The 12,016-nt window shown below is 33.8% G+C and overlaps 1 protein-coding gene across 3 annotated transcripts in view; it reads left to right on the top strand.

Annotated features, from left to right (window-relative positions):
- The window catches only part of Shoc2 (SHOC2 leucine rich repeat scaffold protein), an 83,801-nt gene that overhangs the window by 34,553 nt on the left and 37,232 nt on the right, over nucleotides 1-12,016 (top strand). For all 3 annotated transcript variants that reach the window (XM_004838950.4, XM_004838951.4, XM_021253451.2), the window contains exon 2: nucleotides 2,337-3,271. In XM_004838950.4, coding sequence (XP_004839007.1) covers nucleotides 2,569-3,271 — 703 coding nt within the window. In that variant the 5' untranslated portion in view covers nucleotides 2,337-2,568. The remainder of the gene's footprint in view (nucleotides 1-2,336; nucleotides 3,272-12,016) is intronic.

Raw genomic sequence — 12,016 nt, 5'->3', positions numbered from 1 at the left:
GCACTATGGATTTTGTTCAGGATTTCGGGTTGTAATTAGTGAGAAGAACAGGGTATAATGAGCCATCTTGTCTGGAACCAAAGGTCTTGTCCATTATAATTCGCGATCCAATATTGTGAAGCTGTCACATGTGCACTTAAGATAAGGCTAAGGAATATATTTAGTGTATATGGCCTACAGGCTTCTAAAAACAAATATTATGTGGTAACTACCATGATAGTCTTTATACCAGTATAGATCCAAATAAGCCAGTGCTTCTTGATCCCATTTTCCTTCTAGCTGTCCTTCTCCTAGATTGTAGAAAATCTATTTAGGAAATAGCTAAATGTAATATGAGTATATTACAACAGCAATGGAAAGATACTTATGTCCAATTTGCATAAAATATAGTTCCTGGAATAAATGTTTTAAAACCTGAAACAGGAACTTAGGACAGGGCTTGGCAAACTGTGAACCAGTGGCTGCATCTACTCTGAGATCTATTTTGGTAAATAGTTTTATCAAAACACATTTACTCTAATTTACATGTTGTCTGCTGCTGTTTTCATACTTGAGTGCCCACAACAGAGACTAGTCTGGCCAGCAATACCTGGTCCTTTGCAGGAACAGTTTTTGAACCATTAGTGGTTTGGATCTTAAATGTCCCCTAAAGACTTGGTCCTCTGCTGATGGCATTGTTGTGAGGTGGCAGAACCTTTAGGAGGTAGGATCTAATGGAAACAAGTCACTGGAGATATGCCCTTAAAAGGGGGGATATGGAGAACCTGGCCCCATTGCTTCTTTTTACTGCTTGGCTGCCATGATGCGAATAGCTTTACTCCATCCTGCTCTTCCTACCATGATGTACTACCTCACTACAGGGCCAGGTGACCATGGATTGAAACCCCTGAAACCATGAGCCAAACTAAACTTCTCTTCCTTGTAAGCTCTTTATCTTAGGTATTTTGCCATAGCAATAGAAAGCTGACTAATATAACTTCCAAATAGAAGATATTAAAAACCTAAATTAACTGTAATAAGCATCTTTGTACAATCATAGTTTAAAGATGCTTATTTTTGAAATCCAGCATGTTATAGAGGAAAGAATGTATGTAGAATTTCAAACTAGGCATACCTGGTGCTGAATATTTCCTCACTTATTTTAGTTGCTTCAGTATTCTCATGTAAATAGGACATGAATGAACTCTTCAATTTAAGAATTTAAATTGATTATAAGTGAGAAATTTGTTTAATATCTTCCTTGTGATATGGTTGTGAGATAAGATAACCCCACATCAAGTGTTCCATATGCAATGCTTATTAGGTGATGGGAAATAAAAGTTATCTGGGATGATAAAGATTGTAATATAAAACACCACTGCCAGCTTCTCAATTTGCTGATGTTTTTTGATGCAATTTGATGTGTGTTTTTCACTGGATTTTAAGTACTTTGAGACCAAGTACTTTATATTGTTATTACACGAGTGGGTGTAAGATTCAAATTTGGGGGGTGGTTATGTAGCTCAGTGATGGAGTGCCTGCCTACCATGCTTGAGATCCTGGGTTCCATCCCCAGTACCACAAACACACCACACACACAGAGTTTAAAATTTTGTACAAACAGCCGTCTCCTAAAACATTGTACAACTAAAGTGGTTTTTAAAAAAACTCTTTGTTTTTCAAGAAACATGAAAAATTATTCTCAATACTTTTTTCTCTTCTAAAAGTTTGACATTGTCACCTGGTTTAGACCTGGACTAGACCTAAAACTTAATTTTAGGCTGCCAAATCATTTTTTTAGTTTACCTAGACAAGATATATTTTTACTAGAAGTGAGAAATGTTTAGAAAATAGTCAAGGTTGGTTAGTTGAGTAAAGCATAGTGATGATATCAAAATCCAAAATTCTGTTCTGTGACTAGTTAGTTATATAGTTCCATTCTAGTTGTTAAAACTGAATTTCATTAGGGGTAAGAGCTGCAGGATGAGCATGAATCACTTAATTCAAATTTATTACTACTGCTTTGCAGCCAATTTTAACAGCCCATGTATCAGTGGACCAAACTTCAGATACAGTGACTAGTGGAATTTATAGACTATGGGAAGTCCCTTTAGACTTCACTAGGAACTTAAAATTACTAATTTTCTTTTTTCAATAGTAGAGTATATGTTCTGACCTCCCCTTTACCTTCAACCTTCATTATTTTAGGATTATGCTTGAGAAATATGATACTAAAATACTGTTTTACCAGTTACTGTTTTTCAGAGGCTGTTTACATAATATAAATTATAGATGATATAATAATATATAAATTAGAGATAATCAGATAATTTAATACTCTTTGTATTATATTTCAGGAATTCTAATGAATCATTGATTGACCAGCACCCTTCTACCACTTGGAATGAGTTATCAGAAATGGGCACAGTGCTATTAGATCCAACATGTAACAGATGGATTACTCTGTGCTGATTACGTCTTTAAGTCAATACGTTTGTACAGGATCTTTGTCTCTTCGTTTTTGAATTTGGATTGCTGGCAAACAAAATAAAAGGACTTCATGTAGTTTTTTATCCACTTTGAATCACCATGAGTACTAGTTTAGGAAAAGAAAAAGACTCTAAAGAGAAGGATCCCAAAGTACCATCAGCCAAGGAAAGAGAAAAGGAGGCAAAAGCCTCTGGAGGTTTTGGAAAAGAAAGCAAAGAAAAAGAACCTAAAACCAAAGGGAGAGATGCCAAAGATGGAAAGAAGGATTCCAGTGCTGCCCAACCAGGGGTTGCTTTTTCAGTTGACAACACAATCAAACGGCCAAATCCAGCACCTGGAAATAGGAAAAAATACAGTAATACAGAAGTAACTAAGGAGCTCAGCAAATGCCGGGAAGAAAATTCAATGCGTTTGGACTTATCCAAGAGATCTATACACATATTGCCATCATCAATCAAAGAGTTGACTCAATTAACAGAACTTTATTTATACAGTAACAAATTACAGTCCCTCCCAGCAGAGGTGGGCTGTTTAGTAAATCTCATGACACTGGCTCTAAGTGAAAATTCACTTACCAGTTTGCCTGACTCTCTTGATAACTTGAAGAAGCTTCGGATGCTTGATTTACGGCATAATAAACTGAGAGAAATTCCTTCAGTGGTATATGGGCTAGATTCTCTCACCACTCTCTACCTTCGCTTTAATCGTATAACTACTGTGGAAAAGGACATCAAAAACCTGTCAAAACTCAGCATGCTTAGCATTCGAGAGAACAAAATCAAACAGCTACCTGCTGAAATTGGTAAGAGGACTTGGATTATTATCATTACTATTTTTAGTATTTGTTATGTAAAATAACTTTATTGGGCATTTTTCCATATCAGAATATTCCTAACAGTTAATAAAACAGCTAGTTTCTAAATTTGGTCTACTTAATAGTATTTGAGTTGAGATTATACTTAAGACATGAGTTAAAAAATAGATGTAGTTAGACCTTTATCACATAAACAATCTGCTTTACATTTCATTGGTGAAAAAAATGAAATTAAAAGATGCTTGCCTAATTTTTAAGTTGTTGCCACCTTTTTTATGTTTGTTTCGTGGTATTGAGGATTGAACGCAGGTCTTGCACTGAGCTACATCCCCAGCCCTTTTTAAATTTTCTATTTTGAGACAGTCTAAATCACTAAATTGATGAGGCTGAGTTCAAACTTTCTGTCCACCTGTCTCAGCCTCCCAGGTCCTGTGCCACCACACCTGCCTGCTGCCACATATTTTTAAAGTGTCTCTTTCTGTATTTATATTAGATATATATTAAAGCTCTACTTTTCCATCCTGACTTTTCCTTTATCTGAATGTTTAAATTCATATCACTAATATACCACTAAATGTTGTCATATTAGAACTTTGTGAAAGGGCACTATCAGGAGAAGAGAAAAAAGCTTTAGTTTTTATGTATTCATTAAAAATAATACTGTAGCAGCTCAACATGATGGTGAGTCCTGGTAACTACAGCTGACTGGGAGGCTGTGAGGCCAGGAGGATTCCTTGGGCCCAGGATTTAGAGACGTGTGGGCAACATAGATCCTGTGTCAAAAACAGAAGCCAAGCAATACAGGAATGGTAGAAGGAGACTTACACTAAATGCCATTCTGTTAACATTTTGATAGAATTCATTCCAGTCTTTTGTATGAAGCTAAATTGTACTGAAATAAAGGAGATGTTTTTAAAAGGATGATAATGGCAGAAAAAGAATATAGATTGTAAATAAGACAATTCTGAACCATTTGAAATATAGTAATTCATTGGCATCAATTTTTGAAAAATTGATGAAGGTATTGTCTTTGTGGGACCTTCATGAAATTTTAAAAAATGAGAATGAAAATAGATTTTGAAACTTTAAGGCAAGCTTTTTGTTAAATGGAATTTGTTTTGTTCTGAATAAACAAAGATATATTAAGTATATTGTTGCTTTTAAGCACTGGTCTTATAGTTGCTAATAAAGGAATGAAATACATGAAACAGGGTAACTTAATAAAAGTTCTGGAGGTTCAAGGACAGTGCAAGTGTATTAACTTTGGTGAAGACCTCATAGTCAATGGCATCACAATGAAAGGGAGAGATCACATTGCCAGATGAGAAGCTGGGTTGCAGGCAATCTTATTCTTTTATAAAACCCTCTTAAAAGAACTCACGGTTCCCCCCACTACTTTATTTCCTTCCTGGGGCAGCACTCTAGTGTCCCAAAGAACTTTGACTAAGCCTCGACTCATCCCACCACCTCAGCACTGCTCCTCTGAGGGCCAAGCCTCTGACACATGAACTCTTAGGGGACAAACCACATCCAAAGCATAGTATCATGTACACTTTACGTAAGTCTTTAAATCCTTACAGTAACTTAGTGAAATACATTTTCTCATAGTAAAGAAGGAACTTTAACAGTTTAATTGAAATATAATTCACATACCAAGTAATTTACACATTTAAAAGTCTCCAATCCAGTATTTTTTAATATCTACAAAGATGTATAACCATTAAGAAAACTCTGTACCCTTAACAGTCACTTTGATTCTCCCCCAGTTCCTTAGCTTTAGGCAACTATTATTCTAATTTCTATTTCTACAGAATATCATATTGTGTTCATTTCATATAAGTGGAATCAGATAGTATTTGGTCTTCTGTGACTAACTTCTTTCACTGAGCATATTTTCAAGGCTCGTTTGGGTTACAGCATATATTACTCCATTCCTTTTTATTGCTGAGTAATATTCCATTATATGAAGATACCATGTTTATTTATCCATCAGTGGTTGAACATCTTGGGTTGTTTTTACTTTTTTTTTTTGTACCGGGGATCATACTCAGGACCTTGGGCTTGCGAGGCAGGCGGCAGAACCACTGAGCTAAATCCCCGGCCCTGTTTTTACTTTTTTATTAATATGAATGCAGTTAACATAAACTTTAGTATACAAGTTTTTGTGTGGACATTTGTTTTCATTTCTCTTGCATACATAGATACCCAGTAGTAAAATTGCTGAATTATGTAACTCTGTATTTAATCTTTTAAAGAACTACTAGACTGTTTTCTCAAATGGCTGCAACATTTGAATTCCCACCAGCACTGTATGAAGGTTCCATTTTATCTGCATGTTCAATATCTTATTTTTTATAATAGCCAGTATTTGATGTGAATTGATATCTCATTTTGATTTTCAGTTCTCTGGTGGGTATAGACTTTTAAATTTTTGAAAGCTATCTTTTATTATAAAGAAAGATCAGAAAGTTATTTTCTGTGATAGAGATCTTTGGTGGTTTTAAATTATAATCGACATCTAGGGGCTAGGGTTGTAGCTCAATGATAAGAGCATGTGCTTAAGGCATGTTTGAGCCCTTGGGTTCATTCTGTAGCACTAAAAACAAATAAAAATGGAATATGCTGAGCTCCTTTGAGAAAGTTTTTTGTTCGTGGTGTGGGAAATTGATTCCATAGCCTTCTTGAATACTAAGCAAGTGTTCTACCACATAGCTACATCCCTAGTTCACTTTCGAGAATGTTTACAAAATAAAAAACTTGCACAACTGTCAAGTAAATGGAAATTTGACATTTTGTTATACTCCTTTAATATAATTTGAATCATGATTGAAACCCATAATGAGAGAATTTTCCATTGAAGGTGTATGCTAATTGTGATATGCTTTTGAGGTATGTATTAGGTATATATTAGAGATGTGTATTAAATGTATAAATTATGTATACTAGATGCTTATTCTTTTGTTGCTTGAATGAATTCTGTACTTTTGATCATGTCATCCAGTTTGCATTTAGTAGTAAGTATAGTTGAAGGATGTAAAAAATCAGGTCTTTGAATTATAGCTTCCCATTTACTTCAACAAACTTAATTAAAATTTAGCCATTACACAAGATTATGCTGTGCTGATGCCTTAATAGGAAATACATTAAAACTAGCATATTTATGCACTTAAATCTTTAATGATATCTTCATTAATGTGATGTGATTTGTTACCAGTGATACGTATTCATGTGGGTGAAGACTGGCAGAAAATAGTAGAAAGACACTTAACAGACAGTTCAGGATCAGAGATAATAAATCAAAAAGAAACCAAAAAAATTCTTGGTAAAGTTCATTTACTTTTCTTTTATATAATAAGCCATGAAGTAAACATACTTTTTATTTAGACAGATGTATACCTTAGTCCATTACTTTCTCTTACTGCTATGTATCCTTTTCCTGTTTTTATTCTTGAAACAGACTATACTAAGACAAACCATATTTTTAGAGAGAAAGTAGAAATAATCACTTTTGTTCTTACCCCACTGATTGGTTCCTTTGAGTTTCCTGCTAAAGATCTTATTCTTTTGTGTATTCTTTTATTCTAGGTGGGTTAGACTGGAGGCATTCAGGTAGTCCATCTGAATAATCAATTCAGTTCAGGAAACTCTGGACAATACATTTTAAAGGATTTTATTTTTCTGATAAGGAAATGGTTGTACTAGAGATAAATTCCATCTTAGTTTCTTACTAGTAGTCTTGGGATTTTTTTTTTTTTTTTAAACCCTTGTTGAATATGGGATAGTTTAGGATTTTTAAAAAGTTTGTCTTTTTTTTTTTTTTGGTGCTGGGGAATCGAACTCAGGTCCTTGCGCTTGCGCAGCAGGCGGCGAAACCACTGAGCTAAATCCCCGGCCCTATTTATCTTTATTTATAAAAACAGCCAAGTTAGAGGAAGTATTTTTAAAAATCTATTCTCTATGGTGTATGATCGATAAAATGCTACAGTTTCATGTGGATCTCATTGTTAGAGTAACTTTTTTCTTAGGAGAATGACCCAGTTGTTAAAATGTAGTCTTTCTGGGAATCAGGATCATTTTTCCTCATTTAAAAACACCTCTTGGGCTAAAAGTGTAGCTCGGTGGTAAAGAACTTGTGTAGCCTGTGTGAGGCCCTGGGTTTCATCTCCAGTGCCACAAATAAAACAAAAAAATCACAACTCTTAGAATATCTTTCAGATATGTGAGAAATTAGAATTAGCGATTTTTTTACCCATTTGATTTAGTAATATTTACTGAAAACATAATTTCATAGCAATCTGCAGTACTAATGTTATATTTTACCATTAAGCCAAATCTTGCATATAACTGGAATGTATATATAATCAGAATATTCATATATAAAACAGAATAAACAGGGCTGGGTATTTAGCTCAGTGGTTCCACCACCTGCCTTGCAAGCGCAAGGTCCCAAGTTTGATCTCTGGTACCAAAAAACCAAAATCAGAGTAAACAGCAACTTTTTAAAAAGTTGAATGATTTTAGAGATTTTATTTAATTCCCTTCTGCTATATAATTGTTCTGTGCATTTCTTAGACTTAAATAATGGGCTTCAAATAAATATGCCTTGAAATAAATTTAATGAAGCCCAGTACTAGTTCCCATTTTCACTGGTTCTTGATATTTTATATTGTATTTTAGTATTACATTAGTGTTACAATTTTATAATAACATAGTATTTTTAGTATATATTTTAATATCCTAGCATTGTAATTGTATTTCAGTATTTTCATTAGCAACTCAAATTATAAACTTTAATCTCTAAAATTCTTGAAATTCTCCAAGGATTGCTAGGAGTGATAGAATTGCTTCAAGGTCCAGGTAAAGAATCTTATTTGAGTGCTTTGTACAAATGCTAATGAGTAACTTACTTTAGTAGGAATAAGAAATTAATAAAGGGCATCAATAGTTGCTACTAAGTTACTCCTTTTGACTGGAAATCAGCAAGAAACCCCAGACACCTAGGAATGAAATATTATTTGTAGCAAATTGTCAAGTCTTATGAAAACAACAAAAGGCTGTGGAGAAATTGTTTTTGCTAAAAGGGGTAATAGGAAAATACAGAAAATAGTGTTTAAGCTGTTTTAGAAGGATTTGATAGCACACTAGTGAGGTACTGGAAATAGGGAGAAGGAGGCAGTTAATGGCATTGCATTACCCTAAAGACAGGGTGGTGCCATTCAAAGGAATAGGCTGTTGTCCAAGTCCCTTAGTTGCAGAAGCACTTGCTTGAAGACGCGGGTAAGTCTTTACAGTGAAAAGGAGAACTTCACCTCTGAGACAAATTTAAATGGTACATTCCTAACCTAGGCTGTTTAAACTTGTAGGACAGGTATTTCCAGCTTTGTTAATTATGTACTTTTACAAATGTAAAAGTTTGATGCAGTTTCTTTTTAAGAGAGCCAAACTGAATGCCTGAGTGTGTCCCTGTGAGTTCAAGAGCAAGAGTTATTCATAAAGTATAAGAATCTTTGATGTGAGTCCAATACATCTAGTAATGTTCATTGTTTCAGTGATGGACAAATATGATGACCATCTCTTAAGATTGTGACTGGTGACATTTTAGCTGTCTTTGTTTTCGCATTATCCTCTGATGTTTGTACAGCAATGAAATTACCTCACAAAATTGAATTTCTCAGAATATATTTCGGTCATTCATTGGTGACAGTAGTATTAATAGAAGAGTTAACCTATCAAACAAACCTAAATTATTCATTTACCAATCCTTGAGTGCATACCATTTTAATAGGACATGTATTTTTTTTCTGATTTAATTTAGTAAAAATTTTTTTGGAATTTTTGCATCTATATTCATCATGAATATGGACCCATAATTTTTTTTTTCTTTTTGAATGGCAGATATCAGGGTAATGCTGGCTTTAAATCATAGAATGAATTGGGCCATTTTCCTCTTTCTTTTATATTCTGTAAAAGTTGGTGTAGACTTAGTATTAGTTCCTTCCTAAATGTTTAGTAGAATTGGTCAGCAACCAGAGACTAGGGTTTTCTTCGTGGTCTCAAGTTTTAAATTATTAATTCAGTTTAATAGATATAGAAGCACTCAAGTTTTCTATTTTTTTTCTCAGTTGAAATGTGGTAACTTGAGCTTGTTTAGGCATTTATCTATTTTATGTAATTTGTTGAATTTATTAGCTTAAAGTTCATAAATTTTTTTCTGGTACTAGGAATCGAACTAGGGATCTCATACTTGCGCAGCAGGCACCAGAACCACTGAGCTAGATCCCCGGCCCAAGTTCATATTTTTGAGTAGTCCTTTAATGTCTGTAATATATATTTATATTGTCCCCCATTTATTCCTGATACTCGTAATTTGGGTCTTTTTCCTTATTCTAGGTAGAAGCATATCAATTTTATTGATCTTTTAAGAAAATCTTACGGTTTTATTATTTTTCTATTTCTTTGTTTTTTGTTTTTTATTCCTTATTTAGGTTTAATGTGTTCTTTGTTTTAAGTTGTTTAGAATGATTTCAATCTTTATTCTTTTCATTTTACAAGCATTTATAGCTACAGATTCCCCTTCACAGTATTTTCTTTTTTTTTTTTTGGTACAAGGGATTGAACTCTGGACATTGCGCTTTTGAGGCAGGCGCCAGAACCCCTAAGCTAAATCCCCAGCCCCCTTCACAGTATTCTGACTCATAGCACCCAGATTTTGATATGTTTTGATGTGTGTTTTTGTTACACTTCAGTTCAAAATATTTTTTAGACATTCCTTATTTATTCTTTTTTTTTTTTCCGTACTGGGGATCGAACTCAGGACCTTGTGCTTGTGAGAGAAGCAGTGGAACCACTGAGCTAAATCCCTGGCCCCTTATTTCTTCCTTTCTTTTCTTTGTTTTTCCTCATTAAGTTTATCGGTACATTTCAGGTATAAAATACAGTTATATTCATCATTGGGATCTTGTACCATTACATGAGTATCTTGGTTCTTATTTTTTTCACCTTCCCCTGCCCTCCCTTAAATCCCTCCACCATTCCCTATTTGCAGAGACTTTGTTTCCATTTTTTTCCTTTTCTCATATTTTTTCTGTTCCCTTCTTTCCTTTCCCCTACCCCTCCCACTTACCCTGCTCCTTTAGACCTTTTCTTCCTATTACACAATATCAGTTATACATTTTTAAAATTACAGTATCAAGATCTAGGAGACATTACCACAGATTTCACAAAATTTAAAAGGATATAGAAACCATATTACAAAAATCTTTTTTTAAAAATAAATTTGACAACTTCTAAGAAGTACCTTGGAAGACAGATTAATGAAACTAACTCTGGAGGAAATATAAAATTTGAATAGCACCTATTAAAGAAAGATTATTCCTAGCTTGAAAACCCACCGATATGACAACAGCAGGCTCATATACGTTTTAACTGATGAATTACATCAAACATTTAAAGCAGAAAAAAGAAGGAACACTTCTCCCCTCATTTTTGGAAATCAACATTGTGCTAATCCTCAAACTGGATAAAGATAATAGAAGAAAAAAGTATGAACATAGGTAAAAATTTGTTTAACAAAACAAACTATTAGAAGTCAGATCTGGCAGTATGTAGAAAGTGGTTTTATTATAGGGATGGCAGTGTAGGTTCAGCATTGGAAGATCCACCCCCAAAAGTCATCATTTTAACAGAGGAAAGGAAAAAGCCAAATGATCCTGTCACTAGTTGGAGAAAAAGTATTGGACTAAATAAATTCTACAGCTGTTTATGGTAAAAGCTATCAGGAGACTAGAAGCAGAACAGAACCTTCTCAATAGATTAAAGACATGTACTCCATACTTCCAGGGAGAATGCCTTATATGAATGGAGAAGATACAATGCTTTCTCCTTAAGGTGGGGAACAAGGGCGGATATGCTTACTCTTCATCTGTCCATTAAACTTTGAAACCTAGGCCTAAACCAAAATAGTCTGGCAATAAAATGACACAATTAGGATAGGATTGGCAAGGTAGAAGCTAAATCTTTATATATGGATGAAGTGATCATCTACAGAGAAAATACTAAGAAATCTCTAGGAGCCCCTAGAACTTGTACTTGAATTTAGCAGGATTAGAAAACACAAGGTATATATAAAACTTCAGGTCTGTGTGTACTTACTATAAATGAAGAATTGGATATTGAAATTTAAAAGTTATGTAGGAGTACAAAGGACCTAGAAAAGTAAAACAAAAAAAACAGTGTTGAAAGACATTTAGTGTACCTAATTTTACGACTTCTTCTAAAGCTACAGTAATCAAGGCAGTGTTGGTGTAAGGAAAAACATATAGATCATTGGAATAAAATACAACATCTAGAAATAGAACCACACATATATGGTCCACTAAGTTTTGAAATATTATTTAACGTTAACATTTTATAGAATATAAACTCAAGAGCCAAGGAAAAAATAGTGTTTTCAGCAAATGGAACTAGAACACCTGGTATCAGTATATAAAAAATTAACCTCAACTCTTTATTTCCATACATAAAAATAACTTGCAGGGATCTATGAACCTAAATATGAAAGCCTAAAAGTATAAAACTTTAAGAAGAAATTATAAGGGAAAATGTTTATGAATTTAGGGTAGGCAAGAACTACCTAGGATACAAAAAACATGATGCATAAAAGAAAAAATTTGATAAATGAGATTCCATCAAAATTTAGAACTTTAAATGACATCATTAAAATGAAAAGTAGTC

The sequence above is a fragment of the Heterocephalus glaber genome, unplaced genomic scaffold (genome assembly GCF_053883595.1).
Source record: "Heterocephalus glaber isolate CG9 unplaced genomic scaffold, H.glaber_assembly_v1.0 deba00001497, whole genome shotgun sequence".
NCBI classification, from domain to species: domain Eukaryota; kingdom Metazoa; phylum Chordata; class Mammalia; order Rodentia; family Bathyergidae; genus Heterocephalus; species Heterocephalus glaber.
This window is presented reverse-complemented; position numbering and strand designations above follow the sequence as displayed.